This window comes from Triturus cristatus, chromosome 8, assembly GCF_964204655.1.
Source record: "Triturus cristatus chromosome 8, aTriCri1.1, whole genome shotgun sequence".
Taxonomy (NCBI): domain Eukaryota; kingdom Metazoa; phylum Chordata; class Amphibia; order Caudata; family Salamandridae; genus Triturus; species Triturus cristatus.
The window spans coordinates 813,829,916-813,849,512 of record NC_140591.1 but is presented as its reverse complement, the minus strand read 5'-3'; the positions used below and the strand labels follow the sequence as shown (position 1 = coordinate 813,849,512).

The 19,597-nt window shown below is 44.5% G+C and overlaps 1 protein-coding gene across 1 annotated transcript in view; it reads left to right on the top strand.

Moving 5' to 3' along the window:
• Window positions 1-19,597, top strand: part of NALCN (sodium leak channel, non-selective) — a 2,843,734-nt gene that overhangs the window by 2,534,335 nt on the left and 289,802 nt on the right. Inside the window, exons 21-22 of the mRNA XM_085622267.1 lie at window positions 8,298-8,399; window positions 8,821-8,890. Of these exons, the coding sequence (XP_085478393.1) occupies window positions 8,298-8,399; window positions 8,821-8,890 (172 nt within the window). The remainder of the gene's footprint in view (window positions 1-8,297; window positions 8,400-8,820; window positions 8,891-19,597) is intronic.

Sequence of the window (19,597 nt, the reverse complement as noted above, 5' to 3'; positions counted from 1 at the left end):
TATAAATATTCTATTTAATCATCTCAGCTCCCACAGATGTTTTGCTGATGTCTCTCTACTCTGTGTGATCTTCGGAGCTATTACTGAAAAATAGACCGCTCCACATTACCACATCGACTTCAGACAATCGTCGCTGCCAAAAATGTCTTCCTGTTGTTAGGAAGTCCACATGATTGATATGTAGTGTTCAGCGTGCAAGGCCTCGTACACAAAAAGCTGTGTAGATCAGGGGTGACTTTTCAATTTTCTGGCAGCACACCACATTGTAACGCACTAATTATGTTGAAAAGGGCACTTATCTGTGCATAAACCAAGCTACTGGCCCATAGTTATGCGTTACCCTAACATCTGACCTTAGACACTGATGCAGCTAGGAGCTGCCCTAAGGTTGTGGTAAGTGCCATTGCGCGTGCACCCGTTTATATAAAAAAAGATGCACGCTGAGATGTATTCACCAGCGAGCTGCCTTCCCTTATGCCTATGTTTATTTTTCTTGGTGCTAGCCAGGCACAGAAAAGGGGGAAAGAAAGACTTGAATGTGACTCCTCTCGTAGCAATGATCTTGCACTTCTCTGAACTGCTGCACAGTATTGTATTTCCACTCCTTGTGTAAGGGTAAAAAACAGGAGATCGCTATTTTAGAGGACAGGACCTGTACTCTGAAATATACAACCAGCAACTCTTTTCCTGCAGAGATGCAACCAAGTGGTGTTGGCCTGAATCATGCCTCCCACCTGGGAAACAGCCATTACAAAGCATGCGTTACAACGCATGCTCCATTACAACGCGTGGTGTTTGCTACGCATTTTTTTCACTACGCATATGCTTTTACCACGCATGCCTTTACAACAAACTTTGCTGTAAAGGTAAGCATGGTAAAAGGCGTATGTGTAGTAGTAAGAGCATATGGGAGCAAACAGCCGCGTTGGTAGGCAATTCACGTCATTGGAGGAAATGGAGAAACTCTTCCGCTTCCTCACAACGACGTTCACTGCTCCTCAGACAAGCTGCCTGCACGCGGAGAGAGGTAAGGGGTATTGGGCACAGGGTGGGAGGGCTACTATTTTAGAAGTTTGGGTTCAAGAAGGGCCGGGGGATGCGGGGAGTGTAGGGTTAGTGTATCAGAGTTTAGGGTAGGGAAAGAGCTGGTGAGCAGGGGGGATTTACAGGGGTAGTGATTTAAGGTTTAGGATAGGGGAAGGGCTGGGGGCCAGGGGGTCGCATAGGGGTAGGGCTTTAGGGTTTAGGGCAGGGGATGGTGGGGATTGGCACAGGAGTAAGGTCTTCGGGGTTATGACAAGTGAAGGGTATTTTTTAGAAGGGTTGTGGGAGGGTGCTCCATGGACCGAGATTAGGGTGTAGGGTAGGGTCAGGGGAACATGCCACGCATATGCCTTTAACTTAAATGCGTTAACAACAAAACTCGTTGTAAAGGCATGTGTGGTAAAGGCATATTAGTTGAAATAACATGCGTGATAAAGGTTTGCGTTGTAACGGCATTCACGTTGTAACGGGTGCGTGGTAAAGGAATGCGGTACAATGGAATGCGATTTAGTGTCATACATCTCTTCCACCTAGGTGGGTGCTGAAAGTCAATCCATACCTTTCGATTCTGCACCCAATTCTTAGGGGCATATACATCAAGACTTTGAAGGGCCGTTAAGGGATGTAAATCAGGAAAAAGTCTTGATAAAGTATTTTCTTTCCAGTACAAAATAGTTTTACGCTCTTAGGTTGCCCTTAGCGTAGCGCTTTTCACAACTTTTTTTCAAGGGAATATCCCATGAGTGGTCCCTGGGTGTTCCAATGCTACAATTAATGGTTTTTGACCACTCATGGTTCCTGACACAAAGACAGATCTGCAAAGATTTTAGTTTCTCCAGACAATTCACTGATTGCATGTGTGCTGCACTCTACTGCACACATCCCATGGGTGAAATGTCCCAAAATGTTGTCTACACATAGGATTTTATACTGTACGTGTATCCTTTGCTAGACAGCATGCACACACCTTTGCACTATGGCTGAAATTTCCGGCTGGAATAATTGGGTCTGGTTCTGTTGCACCCGGAAATACAGGTGTGGAAATTCTATCCACTCTGGAGGGAGGAGAAACAGGGTACAAGGGCTGGGCTGCAGTTCGTAGTGTGGGAGATGGAATGGAAACAACGTGCAGAAAGAAGTCTACCTACCTTCCCTGGGCCGTGGTGGTGAAACGCTGACCTTATCCTTGATAAGTGCTCGGCTCCCTGGTTGACCGGACTCCCGCTGCCGCTCTTACACCTTCAGCGGCCGCGGCGCGGTCCCAGGACTCCAACTCCCAGAGACCCTAGCGGCAGGAAGTCGCCGCCGACGCCGTCTTTTCGCGCCAGGAGGCGCACAAAAACCGGCTCTGACTCCCGCCTCGCGGGACGCGCGCGGGCGGCGCCGGGAGAAGCCCGGGACAAGGGCGGGGCCGTCTGTGGCCGTCCAGGGCTGGACGGTGCTGGGCTGGGCCACCCCCTTAACCAGCTCCTATTGCACTTGAGGACTATCTGTTGCTGTCACTGTACAAAGCCTGTTGCAAGGTTTGGTTTACAATCGTTTGATATGTTGTGTTAACTGCGGTCATAATTGCCCCTAGAGTTTTGACTTAGTACTAGTTATGGCAAATAACCGCAGTAAGGGATCAACTGTAGCTGGCTCAGGGACCTTAGATGCCTTTTTAAAAAGAGCCGAACATGCAGTCTCTAAAGAAATTGAGATCGTTGAGAAAAGGCTGTCTTTAGAGCCTCTTACCCAGCTCCTGATATCTGTGCCCTCCCAGGCACCTCACTCTATTTCTGCCGGATCTGTTTTAGAGCTTGGCCATTCTAGCGATCATCTTTTGTTGAATGCTTCAAGTCCGTCAGTGTCCCCTCCTAACTTGCGTTCGAGGCAATCAAAGCCCCCCCCTGCTGGCCCCGTTAAAATACCCAAAGGCAAGAGAAAAGCTAATCGTCCACCTACTGGTAACTGCCAAAATGCTAAGCAACCTAAAATAAAAGATCCGGGCGAGGGGTTGACTGATTCGACAGGCAGTTCGACAGTGGAGGCTACCACTCATTTAGGTAGCGTGTGTATGGAGCCGACTGCCCAAGGAAGCACTGCCACCATGAAAGACATGTCAGTTGACTTGATCAAACGACTGGATGAGAGTTTGAGTAAGTTCATTTTGCCAGTCTTAGATAGACTTAGCGAGATTGATAATAGGCTCACTCTAATTGAACGTCATATTGCTGGTCAACGTGCCCAGGAGTCAAGGCCCATCCCCCCTGATTTGTCTTCCCTGGGTGAAGTTACCGCTAGAGTGTCGGATATGGTTAATTGCATGGCAAGTTCTGTGGCAGGCCCTACAATCCCCACACCATCTGCACGGAGCACTAGCGGTGTCAGACCAGGGTTGAGGGACACTACTGATACTCGCCCAGCACAGGGACAGTGGACACACAAGGAGCGCCCATTAAACTTGCCACCAGAGGCCTGCCCATATACGATCATCTTGGCTAATGTCCCGAAGACTTGTGACGGCAAGGAAGAGCACTGGTCCTCCCTGAAAAATAAAATTCTTCACTTTTTGACGGGGAAGACAGTGCTGGGGAGTCATCTCTTTGATAGTTTTAAAATGGTGAGAAGGGTTCCGTGGGTGGGGCAAACGAACAAGACTCTGAGGGGTGATTGCGTTGTTGTGAATTTTAGTTCCCCTGACATAGTCGATCACATTTTAAGACAAGCAGGGTCCTTGAGAATTCAACATAATCACATCAACGTTCTTCCATTGGGCTTTTTTTACCCTCCACCTTTTTTAGGTCAGGCCACACAGAGAAAGCACCCTTTTTTGCATGTTCCTGTAAGTAACCCATTGGTCCTAAAAAACAGATTTGAAGCCCTTAGTACCTTAGATTCAAATGATTGACTTAGGGTTAATGATGTCTACTCACACAACGAGATTTTAAGTACACTTCCTTTTACCCCTGTTGGGCCTTTATCTGTTGGCTTATCCGTAGCGGACTACAATGGTATTTTCACCGCCTCGACAGTTATTAACTTATCCTCACAGATAGAGGTTGCTATTAATGTTACACAGAGTGGTCCCGAGGTAGTCTCCGCTGTAAAGAGTGGCTCAATTCCCACTCTTAGTTCTGAAAACTTGGGCATCGAATTGCCTTCCCACGGAGTTGAGGCTGAGTCATTACCCCCTTCATGTGAATCGGCTAATTGTTTAGTTAACAAACAAGCGGGTGTAGTGAAATTTCCAGCAACTGATTCATTTTCTGTTTTATCTTGGAACATTGCTGGTCTTCGCTCTAAACGTGGTGATCAAAACTGGAGGGCTTTCCTCTCTACTCATCACGTAATCGCCTTACAAGAAACATGGGAGGACACAGATCCTTATCACCTGGATGGGTACCATTCTTTCATCAAATACGCCATGCCCTCTGTCATGGGGAGACCACGAGGGTGTCTTTTGTTATTATTTAGCTTAAAATTGTTATATAGCACCGAGCTGATAGTAACCAATTCTCCTCACATTTTAGCGGTGAAATTGGAATGTGTTAATTTACCATCATTATTGGTGGTTAACTTTTATAACTCATTCGCAAGGTTGGATGAGCTAGAGCATCTCAAAGCACTATTCAGTTTTCTAGAGGAGTATGATGCAATTAATGTCAAACCTTATTTTCTTTTACTTTTTGGCGATTTTAACATTCATGTATGTAATCTTAACTGTTTTGTAAATAACTATCATGATCCATGCTCACAAGAGGCTATCCACTTTGAACATTCCAAGGGTGGGAATTTCTTAGAGAACATGGTATCGTCTTTTTACCTCCACATGCCAGTCCAAGAACTGTTGGTCCCGGTTCCCACGTTTTCGGGTCAAGGTCATTGTAGTACAATTGATTATATTTTTGTACCACGTATCATGGTGAACCTATTGGGTACCCTTCGAGTTACGCATAATGTTTTAAGTGATCACAACCCACTCACGCTGGAGATTAAAATCAAGGCACTACGGGATGATATTCTTTTGCCTTTGATTTCCAACACTAGTCTTGAGTCTTCCAGTCAGGGAAGACGACTGAGATGGGAAGTTATCAACCCGGCCAATTTCCTTGTTAAGTTATATGAACGCAATAAAGAGGACTTTAGCCTGTGTCTCTCGCCATCGGCTCAAGCGTTGGCTATCCTGGGCGCTTTTGATAGGATTACTAATCATGTAACGGGGAATCTCACCACTCATGGGAAACCCAAGCCTAAGAAATTTAAAAACTGGTTTGACCAGGCCTGTGTTAGTGCTCACTCTGCCCTCTTATCGGTTCTTAAAGAGCGCGGTAACACTCCAAGTAAGTTAACTGAGGTCAGAAGAAACTATAAAAAAGCGATTAAGGCTAGGAAAAGTGAGCTAAAAAACAAGGCATGGGAAGAGTTATCGGACGCAAGTACCCAGAAAAACAGCAGCAAGTTTTGGAAAGTGATAAATAGCCCTCTTTTTAATGAGCAGGAGAACGCTATTAAAGAATGTTTTATTCCGCCCGATAAATGGGTGGCCCACTTTAGCGGTTTATATTCGGAGATACAGGATGACAACCCAATAAATTATGCAGATCACACATTAGCCTCAAGAATCCTCTTTAACGAGGAGGAAGTCCTAGAGGCCATTGAGGCAATGGCACCAGGCAAAGCCCCCGGCCCGGACGGTGTGCCTGCGGACCTTTAGAAGGCTGACCCAGGGTTTTGGGCGAAAGTTTTAACCCGCGTTTTTAACGCTGCCTCAGAGGCCGGAGCTCCAAGATCATGGGGCAAAGCGGTAATTGTCCCTCTTTTTAAAAAGGGTTCAAGAGAAGATCCGGCTTGCTATCGGCCCATTTCTCTCCTGGACTCCGCCGTGAAAGTTATGGGTAAAGTTGTCCTTGCCCGCTTAACATCATGGTTGGAGGAGCACTCTATAATTTCTGATCTACAATATGGGTTCAGAGAAGGGAGGGGAACAGTTGGCCAATGTCTTAACCTGCATTTGATCATAGGAAAGTACACGGTCGCTAAGCAGGGGGACCTCCATTTAGCCTTTATGGATTTGTCCACTGCTTTCGACCTTGTCAATCGACAAAAACTATGGGCCTTACTAGCTAGCCTGGGGCTTGACACAGTTCTGATTTCCTTCCTGGCTGTTATCCATGAGGACACAACTGCAGTCGTTCGTTATAGTGAAGATGGAAGTCAGACTGACGCCTGGCAGGTAAAGCGTGGTGTAAGACAGGGGTGTATTCTTGCACCACTACTCTTCTCGCTTTACATCAATAATCTGGGCCCGGTTTTAATTGCAACCAGTAAAGACATTCCGAAAGCCGGCTCCAAAATGATTCCCGCATTGCTATACGCGGATGATACAGTTTTATTGGCCAGAACTGCGAGAGGATTACAAGCACTTTTAAATGGTTTTTATGATTTTATGGTCTCTCTAGACTTATTAATCAATTTTAAAAAATCCCACTCTATGTCGATTGGCTCGGGGAGAGCAAAAAGGGTGAAATTCTTCTGCAATGGGCAGGAATTAACCAAAGTTCAGTCCTTCCCCTATTTGGGTATTGCATTCGACGACAGATCATCTTGGGTTATACAACGCGCTCAGAAAAAGAATAATTTAGCCAGAGCCACCGGCGCATTGCTGGGCTTTGCAAAACGCATAGGGTGCAAACCGCTTCCTGCCCTATTAAAAATTTATAGCGCAAAATGTTTGCCCATGGCACTTTATGGAAGCGAAGTCTGGGGTTACAAGGCTGCTCCTAGCATTCAAGTAGTCGAAAATAATTTTTTTCGGAAATTGTTGTCTCTCCCTCTGTCTGCTCCTATTTTTAACATTCATGAGGACTTGGGGATGGGATATGTCGCCGACCAAATAGCTGTTGCACCGCTATTAGGTTGGTTGAGGGTTTGGGCACAACAGCCACCAAACCTAAATCAACAAATTATCGAAGACTGTCTGTCTTTGGAAAAAGCCTTGTCTATCCCGTGGCTACTTTACATTAAAAACAATCTGAAATCACTCGGCTGTCTGGACTTATTCACCAGCCCTTGTGTTTTAAGTAAAGAACAAATTAAGGCCATTAAGCATCAATTTTTGTCTAGATCAATGTTGTCAAGGGAAGGCGAGGAACTAGGGAAACCGTCAGTTAGGAGGTTTGTTACATTAAGTTTGGGGAGTGGGATTCAGCCCTATTTAACTTTTATTAACAAACCTTTCCACATGTTTTTGCTGATAAGGTTTAAGCACGGTGTGCTCCCTTGGCTCTTGGCTTACCCAAAAGGATTTTTTAAGGAGGGAACTTTGGGGCCCTGCCCTTGTGACAATATTTCAGAGCAAAATTTGTTGCATATGTTATTCTTTTGTAAATTTTACTCTTCTCAACGCAAAAAATTCATTTTGCCAATCTTGAAGAAATGTCAATTTAAGCAAGCGAGGCCTGCATTGATTTATTTACAAATGTTGGACTCTCCTCTGACTTGCTTCGGGGTCGCTTGTTTCATTGTGGGTGCTTTAAGAGTTATAAATAGGGCTCTGCTTATATAGTTATCCTCTAACGAACATTGTTTCTAAATATGTTGTTAGGGGCAGAGCCTTTCAGTAGACATGATTTTTTAGAATGTATATTTTTGAATGAAGGAATCAATTGTAAAACATACTTTTATTGTATAATGCGCCAAACAGAATTGTATTTAATTTTTGTGTTAAATTATACTTTTTGTAATTGCATTTACCTGTATCATGAATTTCTGTCCTGTGCTTTGATGGTTTTAATATTTTAACCGAATAAAGCAAACTTTGAGTTTGACTTTGACTATCCACTCTGAAACAGGTACAGCAACATCCTAAGCAACAATTTAGCTTGAGATGACTCAGAATGGAGACCTTAAAGTGAGCCTGTCCACTTTGCTCTGGCCCGGGTTCTTTTCCAGTTCTTGACATTGTTTTGTAAGGTTCTATTCACATGTAGTGAAGAGATGTGGCCTAGTGGCTTGTGCTGCCATCTTCGCAACATGTTTAATCAAGTATGTGTTTCGGCTCAACAGTCTATGATTCTTGCAAATCACTTTATCTTCCAATGCCAAAAAAAGATTTAACAAGAAGAGATATGTAATTTAACTACTTCCGTCATATATCATTCTAATGCCTTTGCATCAGGCTCATAGTGTACAAAAAAATGTATGCAAAATTTCTTACTGTAATTAAACTTTGTTGAGGGCTTATCTGCTGTTTTTATCACTCTGTTTTAAAGGGCCTGCACAAGGCAGCGCATGCTGAGTGGATCCTTCGAGGGGCAACCTGCCAAGGAGCGGTCAATTCTCAGTGTGCAACATCACATCCGACAAGAGCGCAGGTGATTACGCTTAGTAAGGCTGCAGCCTGAAACGCGCTCGCGGAACAATTTTCCTGAACAAATTCACTTTATACAGGCTGCATCTAAAGCGATTCAATCGGGGATTAAATTGTCCATTTTGGCTGTTGAAGTGATGAAAACTGATTGCCTCATATAAATGGGGAGCAAGATTTTCATTTCAAATTTCACTTCCTCCTTTAACTGTAGAACTATCAATTTAGGGATCAGAGGGGGGAAATTGGTTTCTGTTAGGCCAGATTAAAGACCATTGAAGAAGGCATCAGCTTCTGATGTAAACTGTGACAAGGGTTATGAACTGGAGATAATGTGTGTCAGGATTTTGGTTCCTCATAATGCCACAGACATAAAGGTCAAAAGCTGTTATTTGGATTTCGCATCTATGTGGTTTTGATTGTTTCAGGTCCCTTAGGCATGGTTCCAACAGCCAGAGAATCAGCAGGGGCAAATCGCTGGAAACCCTAACGCAAGATGTAAGTACCAAGATAAATATATCTTTAAGCTGCAGCCATGTATTGTTGTGATGCACTGTTTATTGAGCAGTTAGCATTGGTTAATTTGTGCAGGAGTACAAATATTTTTGTAGGGGCTCGCCGCCGGAGTTGTTGAATACCAAGTCTTGTATCCGCGTCTTTTTTCCACCAACCTACAGTTCCTGTCTCTTTATCCCACTCTTGGAGATTCTTTGCCATGGCTGCTTTCTATCTTTTCACCATTCTCCTATGTTTCTCTTCCTCCCTCTTTACCCCTCTTGCTGTGGGTCGTAGTCTGATGATGTAAAATAAGCTCTGGTCCCCAAAATGAGAGTCCATGCCCACCATCTGCAACCCCCAGCGCAACTTGAACACTCCATCGCAGGTTGTTTCTAGTTACTTCTCTACGTGTTTTTAATTCCTTCTGTTCACCTAATCTTTAAAGGAATTATTTGCCTCCACAGTAAGGCAGAGTGTTAGCTTGCGGATACTAAAAGAAGGTGCAAAATCTGTAATTGCAGATTCTTTTTTGAAAATATATTCATTGATAAGACACTCGGTTAAAGCCCTAAGTTTGCAATTTCTTTCCCTTACAAAGCGCGGGGTACGAAACTTAAAAGCAGTAAATTCAAATGACACTGAGTTGCACAGGGTTTTGCAAACACACAATTTCAGCCCTCTATTCCTTGCAAATTGCAAGGAAAAAGGAATGAGTAAGAGGTGTTTCCCACTTCCCGAGGGTCTCACGGAAATATATCGATGTTTTGTGGAAACTCAGGCAGCTGCAAAGCATTAAATGGTTCTCAACATGGACGGTCATGTAGGGGTCGCCAGAGGTCACAGCTGTGACCCCTGCAGTGGCCTAGCAAGGGGGGCAGGGGCAGCACAAGATTTGGGGGTGGCGGCCTCCACCCCCCGCTCTTTCATGCGGCCGCCACAAAAACTGCCAGCACTCCCGTCACCCCCTCCCCCACTCTTTCACGCGGTCGCCGGGCAGCAAAAGCAGTGACCGCCACGGGTGACAGAAGAGCTAGCTACGTCACTGGACCCCTGGCTTGCCCCTTGTGACCTCTGGCCCTGCCTGTGCTACCCCTGGCCTCAGAGGTGGCAAAATCAGTGCCAGGAATAAAGAGACGGCCCCTACTTACCGACGTTAGTTGGTGCTTCACTCGCTTTGTTTTCATTCATTTTGGAGTACACTAATAGTGAATGATATTACATTAGTCACTTAGTCTAATAAAACATGGAGCATAATTAAGTTGAACATGACCATCCCTGGGAGCTGAAGTAAGGAAAAAATGCTTTTAAATGCCTATTGCAAGTGTGCTCGCAGGTGAGAGTGTTTTTACGTAAAAAAAGAGTGGAGTGAGTGTGAGTGGAAGTGAAGGTCAAAGGGCGTGTGATTTCACTTCCCCTGGCATTTTGGTGAATTGACACCCATGGTTATATTTGTCCTCCAGTAACTATTTGCTAATTGGAACCTGCCTGCGAGGGACAGCTTCTACTGTGCGAATGGGCACTGGGAGTCAGGGGAAGCTGATAGTTGTTCTATGTATGGACAGTTACATGATCCCCTGTGTCTCTTTCACAGTCACACATTTTGGCATTGCCTTTAGGGATGGGGGCTACGCAAACAAATGATGGACGGAATGCTGAATAAATCATACATTCAACCCCAGTCAAGAAATCTGGGTTTAATCCATCGTTCTTTAGCTCACCATGCCACCCCAGTTTAGACCCAGCCATATGCAAATCAGTCTTGACCCTGTGCCTCATGGGAACAGTCCAGACCGAACTGCCAGGCCAGGGCCTCCCTGGACCGGAAACAAGTGTCCTGGGACCGGTTTCCAGGTATTACCCTTCATCAGCCAGGCTAGCTTGAATCCAGTGGCACAGTGAGCAAGAGACCCACGTCTGGGCATACCCATCCCACTTAGGGTGAAAAGTGCTATGCAAAAAAATGATGGACGGAATGCTGAATAAATCATACATTCACCCCCAGTCAAGAGATCTGGGTTTAATGGGGGTGGCCATGCCTTTAAAGGGCATGGCTTACAACAATAGAATTGTTAAAATGCTGAGAGATCTGCTGTCCCTTTCAGGCCTCCATCTCTGCATTTTCTTTCAGTCAGAAGTATTTCCCGAGGGAATCCTGCCTAATCAATATTATTGAGGCATTATTAATTCAACCCATTGTGACAAGGCTCTTCAGCTTGTCACCGAACTGAGAAATCCAGCACAGTGCTAAGAATTGGCCAGGGCACATCACAAATGCTTGGCAAAGACAGTTTCTTCGACGCAACCTGCCCAATGTTTCATTTAGCCATACATTTGCAAATGAGTAGAAGGGAGCATCCTGATATTTTTTGTACAATTTTTATTTTATTTTTATTTTGTTATTATATTTTGTTTTAGGTATTTGATGTAGCACTGTCCTTCCTCCAAAGAGTCAGTAGACCGTTTTAAAGAGAACATTATTATAGAACAAGAGTCCCTCAAACATTAAGGCATTGTGCATAGAGAAGCAATATCTGTTGTGTCTATTGGACACCAGGGGGCATATTTACTAGAAACTGGCGGAGCGTGATGTTACGCCAAAATTGGTGACACCGCTCTCCGTCAGTTTCAAAATGCAGGGATGCTCCGGATTCACCAGAATGCGGCGCACCCCTGCATTTCCCCTAGTGCTGGTGGTAAGGAAGCCACCTAGCGCCAATGCAGGCATCCTTGAGCTATGTTGCAAGCATGACTGCGCTGCAGGGGCAATTGTTTATGTGCAGGAAGGGACACCTTCCTGCACATAAACAATCTTTACAGGCATTTGCTGTCTATATGTGTGCTGCAGAATTCAGCACACATAGAAACTAAGCATTTCCCCTCGTACCGCCTGCTTACGGCCAGGTGTTCCCTGGCGATATTTTAGGCGCTGCCCCAGACCTTGTAAATATGGGGCAGCATCAAAAAGCAATGTGTGTGCGGCGGAATGCCCACTGCAACACCCATAGTACGCCCCTTTCACGCTAAGTGCGGCGTAAATAGGGGCATTATTTACAAGGTGGCGTTGAGCCACGTTAAGTGGCTTAAGGCTGCCTTGTAAATATGGCGAAGGACTTAACCGCCAGAACATCTGAAAAAGTGACGTTAACTCCTTGTAAATATGCCCCTAGATTACAAAAACAAGTTGTGAATTGGAGAGGAAGTTTGACGGGTGTGAGACAGAGAAGGGACTAGAGAGTGCTCCCTACAGCACATATTTACAACATATATATTTACAAGAATATACATGGAGTATTTATAGCTAACGCTGTCATTAGCCCCCGAACCATTTTCACTCAGAGTTAGTGGAGATTGTTCGGTTGAAAGTGAAAAAATAATATTTTTGCCAATCCTTAACCATTCTTTGCAAATACCATATAATAGTGATGTTAATGTTATCCTATAACACAAGTCTTTTTCTAATTTAAAGCATTATGTGCATCAGTGTAATTTGTCTTTGACTAAAACGGTAGAACTGCTGAGCTTGTATATACAGAAGTGTATTTTTATTTCCAAAATGATAGCTCATTGAAGATAGATGGAAAATGAACCTCAAGCTGTGTTCTTCCTGCTGCTTGTGAAAATCTGCTAGTAATTACTTAATGAAATGTCTTTGGTAGCTGACAAAGGTAAAATATGCTTATAATAAGTTAACCACCAGCTAAAAAAAATCCGGAATCTTCCGGCAAGATGCACTAATGCATCCCACAGGCTTTCTATTCACAGACGAGGCCCATTTGCTGTATTAGTGTTCGATGGAAGAAATCTAACTGGGGCAAGAGTGGAGAAGGACATTTACATTTGCGATAGGCATGAGTCTCAGTTGGGTGCAGCTGGGGTGGCAGTGGTGGCACCCATTGGTAATCTGGCCTGGTTCAAAATATACTGCGGGGGAGGTGCTGGGGAGAGCGGGTGATCCGCGACTCGAATGAGCAATGCAGTTAACAGTTCATGATCAAAGCTAAACTGCAAAAAGTCAAGGGGGAAGTGGAAAAAATAGGGTTAACTATTTTCAGTGAATGTCAGTGGGCACAGCCAGTCCTCGGCTCTGGTTCGCTGACGCCCACAAGAATTGGATGCTGCAACTCCCTTAATCAATCCGGCCGCGCCCTAATTGGAGGGAGCGGCCTCACTCAGTGCTCCACAGTGCCCTTGGGGCCTGCACTTACTCTAACCCAACTGTCTTAAGACAGCTGGGTTAGAGGTTTCAAATTGTGCATGTCTAGCTGGCCATCGCAAGTTGGCCGGCCAAAGGCACATGTGCACTTTGAAAAATGACTAGCCAGTTCACCTTCCTCCCTGCTGCTGTCACTCAGCAGGTGCTCCCCACCCCCCACCCTGACAGGATAGGGGATGAAAAATAAAATGGTAATATATTACCATTTTATTTTTCATCAAGGGGGCATTTGGGGGGAATGTAAGTGGGGTGACACTCTGGGCACAGCTGTTGTGGGGATCAGCGCAACACAAAGGCAAAATTTCCCTACTGCCACAGCAATTTCGCATATTTGCATGAATTTTGTGTTTCGTTTGCTACAGAAAATTCTTGAAATTAAGCCAATATGTAATGTGGCAAAATTATGCTGCCTGTGCGGCAGGATTCTAGCGCAGGAGCATGGGAACAATGTGAACCACCAGGATGCAAGCAGAAGTTGTTTGACGGCACTTGTGTTTTTTGTATAAAAAAATGTAACCTGAAATGCGTCCTTTTGTCCAAAATGGACTCAAGGACACAGGCTAAAATATAGCACTAAATGCCAGTTTCGCTTTCCATGTTAAATTGCTTAGTTGTGTACAATTTTTTAAGAATGTTCCTGAATTACTCAAAAGCAAAGTAAGTAAGTTGTGCACATCCCTAGTCAGAATGTAATGAACAGTTGCATGCAGGCTTATCCTGTTTGCTTCGTGTATTTGATCCCTCCTGTTCCTCTGGCCTTCTGCGTCAGTATCTATGGAGGAGCATGCAGATCAGCCTCAGGGACAGTGAGCAATGAAGTGAGTGTGGAGTTGCTTTACCTGCTTCCCGCATTGTCCTGTTGTTTAGCCAGCCTTGCAGTTGAGTAACTGACCTCCTCCTTGGTGATGTTCAGTGGTGTATTAAAAGCCCTGCAGCCCCTGCGGTTCAGGGGGCCCCCGAGCTCCGGGGCACCCCTCCCACACTAGCAGGCTTCTGGCCTGAGAGCTTCGGACTAGGTCCAGAGTGTCAGGGGCCTCTGCATGTACTTTGCATGGGGGACCCCTCAAGTTTTGTCACACCACTGGTGATGTCAATGCCAATGTCTGAAGCTGGAAGCCTGAGGTCCAGTTCCTGGTGTCCTTAGCCATGGTGCCAGCATTCCCTGGTATTAGTAAGCTGTGAAAACAGTCCCTTCTAATCATCAGACCGTGCTGGACAGTGTCCTGATGCCACGACAAACAACCCAATCAACATAGGGCAAGGTGGGATATATTCAGGTAGAAGCCTTTCCATTGGTTGATTATAATCTTCTCTATCTGGTCAGGAACTAGCTGTTTCTCACACCCTCACGCCTCTTAAATACGGATTCTGTCAGCTTTGTTATGAGATCCCTCAGGGTTCCTTGCTAAGCACAGTTCTTTTAAACATCTCTACATCCCCCATGGCTACTTGACAAAAAACAGTTGATCATCAGCGTGGAATCTCCATCTGATCTGCTACATTTCAGTGACTGCCTTCTGCAATCACTGATGAGTGTTCAATAGCAATTTTGGCCAGAAACATAAAACTGAAGTGCTGATCTGTGGGGGCTCTAAACCCCTCTGGTATACTCTCACGTCAGATCAATCCAGGGGCTCGGGTCAGAAACCAAGTTTTGTAATCACTTCTATTGTTCAGTTGTTCTGTAGTTCATCATCATCATAAAGTCTTTATTCGGTTGATCACAGCAACCATAAAAGAGCACAATAAATATTTCACAATAACATGCATATAAAATACATCTACATTGAATCCAGAATAAAAAGTCCAATATACAATAAAAACAGGTTAAAAGGATACCTAGTGCATGGTTACAATATTCAGTCAGGTCTAGATCACACGGACAACTGGACAGCTTGTCAAAAACTAACAACAGCACAATAAGGCATGTTTATTAGGAAGCATCTGCACATACATAAAGGCAGTTCGAACTTGATTAAATTTTGGGATTTTAGCAATGGTAAGAAAAACTGCTTTCTGGGCCCACCTTAATAGTCACAGAACATGACATTGTGCAGGGTGTCCTGTGGAGACCTATTGGTGCAGCCGCAGAGTATCCTGAAACTAGGATTAACCCATCTACTTGGTGAGGCCAGGAGTTGACATAATTGGTTAAGTCAAAACCTGACCAAAAGAAACCTATCCCGCTTATTAGATACCTGGACTAAATAATGCTCCATGCCCTGGCCAGTCTTTAAAAGCATGCGTCTCCTCACCAAGGGTTTCATCAATTTAACTTCTTCTCTGACAAGTGACGACTGCTCCAAAAACAACACTTTTATGCCTTATAGTTCTCGGGGTGACAGTGAATGGAGAGTCAAGTATATATCTGCTCTCCTTAGTGAGGCAAAAGCTGCCTTAACATAGGCTAACCAGGGGATTTTATGCTCATCAAGGGACAGGCAATACGAGAGAATCAGCCTATTGAGCTTAAGATGCTCCCTCCTCTAGAATTTTATCTAGCAAAGCAGAGAGCTAAGGGCAACTATATCGGCTAGGTAACTGATTCTGAGTTCCGCATGAACTGAAAAGGCCAGAGTACATTAAAAGAACCTAGACAAGTCGCCTTAGGAACGGATTTTCTGCTGCTTGAATTTAGGCAGTCTTCGCGTACCCCCAAATCTGACTGCCGTACTGAATCTGGGACACATATTTGGCATGGTAAACTTAAGTAGGACTCGCGAGGAGCAATAACACAGCCTGCGTGCAAAGCTAGCCATTGTCCCAGTAGTTTTAACAATCTAAGCTCTCTTTCCCTTAGGCAAAGGTTTCCATTTGTTGTGAACATGAAATAGCACCCCTAAATAAGGAAAGACAGAAACTTCACCTATGGTATAATGGCCAACCTTGAAAGTCATAGAACTGGTAGACCATGGACCACTATCATAACATAAGATTTTGTAAAATTCACAGCCAGGTCCAAGCTATCCATAAAGGTGACACTTATTTCCAAGAGGAGCTGCAGTCCCCTGGCCATATGGGCCATGAGGACCACATCATGGGCATATAACGATACCAGAAGTGACCTCCCCACCTACCTTAGGGCAATCTGCCTCAACCAAAAGAAGGGATTGCTCAAGGCCATTGACATATAGGATGAACAAGAATGGTGCAAGGATACACCTCTGCCGAACACCGCTGCTGGTTGGAAAAGACCAGGTGCAGGTGGCACTGTGCGAGAAGCGCACTGAGGCTGAAGTGTCAGAGTGTAAATCCTCCAAAAGAGCGCCTATATTTGAGTCCACATCTAGCTCGAGAAGTAGGGCCCATCATTTTATGCAGTTGACCCTATTGAATGCGGATATAAGGTCCACGAATGCCAATTGGAGGGATTCAGGCCAGGCTACTGTGTACTTATTAATAATTTAATAATGATTCACACATTGATCAGATGTAGACCTCCCTGGCCTGAAGCCGTATTGGACGTCCGACAGGACGCCATTAGCATCCGACCAGGCCATCAGACTGTTAAGTACAACCCTCCCAAGGACCTTCACCACCGCATCAATTAATGAAATGGAGCAGTAACACTGAGGATTATCTTTGTCACCCTTCTTGAGCATAGGCACAATCATCCCCATCGACCACGAGGGCGGCATCCCTCTCTGCGCTCCTGCATTCAAGACCTCAGTTAAGAGGGGGCCCCATAGCTCGACATCCTCCTGGAACAAGTCTGGGGGGATCCCATCAGTATGTCCTTGGTTACTTCATTAAGGGTGAAGGCCACAGGAACTGCTCGACCTCTGTGGCTACACTGACCTCACCCTCCGGCCCCTTTCCAAAGTTTTAAACCCCTGCAAAGTGTTCTACCCACTGTTGCTCAGAAATGTGGAAGCATATTGCCGGGCCTATCCCACTTGTAAAACATGCACTGTGTACTACCCTCCAAAAAAGGGAGCTATCTCCTCACTCACTGGCCTGGGTTAGTTCCTCCCAGTCTAATTCCCGCAAAGCATGTTTACACTTCGCTAATGCCTGCTTGTTCTGCAGTTAAAATAGCAGATTGCCAAGGTAGCCTCTTCCTATTTCCTTGCACTTTAAATGCTGCAAACAATTATTCCACATTTACTCATTTCTGCTAGAAAAACTGTCACCCAGATGATCATCTAGGATTAAGGCATCCAATATTTTCTCCTCGCTTCCAAATTTCAGGGTGAATAAATTCAACTGCATATAAAAAAAAAGAATCCTAATCACATATCCAAAAGAGTTATAATCATACATTAGTTGCACTTGTCTCCAACGCTTGAACTACATCAGTAACCCGCAGAAGTACACCTCAACTCTCAACCACCCCATATCTAGTACAGTCTATAAATATTTTGTTCAATGTGTAGCTAGCAGCCTATCCAACATTAGTTATTCTCATTTGCCTATACATTTTGGTTTAGACTTCATCCCATCACTCATCCCGTTTCATGTATATCATCACCCAGAGGGTACGTCCATGCCTCCGTCTGCGCCCCGCTAACCACTCGAAGTCCAACCACACGATTTGTTCCACCATTATAATATGTCATAGCCACTATTGCCTGTCTAGGTCTTAAGGGGTAATTGGTCCGACCTCGGAAATTGAATCAGGAATGCAGATTCAACTGCATCGTGAAGATGTGAGTTGACAATCATTTTTTGTGCATTACAAACAGTCAAATTTAAATGCACTGACTGATGTACTTAGGCCAGTTAAGTGAAGTTGGCTAGCGAAGATGCCTGAGGTCTGCCACTCAAAATAAATTTACTATCCAGACACTCAAACTCAAAAAATGTGGGGGAAGATCCACCAAAGTAAGGACTATTCACAATGAAAAGCCCTACTAGTGTATTTGAGACTACAAGGCAGTTTTCTCAAGTTCTGGAGAGGACTGAAGAACCATCTTAACTTGAGCCTGCTGGGAAAAAGTTGCAGACAATTACCTTTTCTGTGTGATACGATGCAACTATTCCGATGCCTTAGAGAAGTCAGAAACTAGCAGCCAAGCTTTTGGACTGTGATTTATTGTTTTACTGATCCTCCATCAAGATTTTACCATCTTACTTCCCGTCATCAGCTGGCCTCAACAGTCAGTTTATATACATTCTGACAGAATCTTGATTCACATGACCACTGCATCAGCCCTCAACTGGTGTGCCCCCCAGTTGGTCCAGTCCTGTTACACCATGGTAACTGTGGTAGATTTGGATTCTAATATGAATCAGCCTTGCCAGTGATTGCTACTGTGTCATCTGAATCCCTTGTGTAAGACGATGGGTTCTCCCCATCTAATCCTCCTTGATTTTTTGCTTTCTGATCACCTTGTTTTCAACATTTTACTGTGGGGAGCCTCATAACTGGCGCCTCACCTACGGTAAACTCATGGTAAATAAACTGCGTGGTTTTACCGTCAGTGTCTGCCTTTTAAGATAAGAATGCTGCGATGCAGCAAGGCTAAGGCGTTCTTGCCTGGTTACGCGTGAACATGTGTGCACATGCGTGTGTACACATGTAAGGGCAATGATTGTGAGACTCCTGACATGAACAGCCTAGTAACTGCACACTGTTTCCAGGGGCTATATTTATGCTCACAGTTATTGTGGTCTAAAGGTGTCTAAGAGAGTGTAGCAAGCCTATGGTTACAGTGTTGTGTTCTTATAATGTGGTGCTCTCTTGGGGCTATTCTTATAACCGCTTTTTAAATGATGCAAGTATATAAAAAGCTCACAGGCCCATGAGCAATTCATTAATATCAATAATAAGTACATTCACACACAGTTATTTTTTGATTACTGCATTTACTCCAAGGATGCCAAGTTTTGACATGCGGTTTGTTGAACTCGACTTACCCCTTTAGGGAGTCAGAAGTGATTACACAATGTCATCCAAAGGTATTTCCATCGGCCTTATGTATATTTGTAGATTACTGCATAGTATTGAATAGTGTGTGTGTAATAAATGTATTTTTCCTTTTTTTTAAAAAAAAAAGCACATACTTGACAATTATTTATTGAGTGTTACATAAGGTGGCAGCTAATGGTGATTACTAGCCCATACCACCTCCCGCCTCCCTTGAGTAGGCCTTGGACTACTCTGCCCCACTTCTCTGAGAGAACCAAGCACTACAATGGGGTGCTGGTGACACAAGTAATGGCCATTTCCTTACACCTTGTTTCTTCCCGCATCTCCCATTGTGCTCTGAGCCGGTATTCAACTGTTTGCAGAATTATCCAAAAATGAAAAACTAATGGTGTGTGTTAGACCTGACACCCTTGGGTGGTAGTGCCACAAACATTTTGCCTTCACTCCTCCTGTTTTGCTGAATTCATTTTTGTTGGCTTTAGGACTCTGAGCATATTACCATTGCTAACCAGTGCTAAAGTATTTGTGCTCTCACCCTCAAAAATGGTAAGATTGGCAAACACCTAATTAGCCCATTTAGTAATTTAATTTACTTGTACATCCTGAGTAAATGGTACTCCTT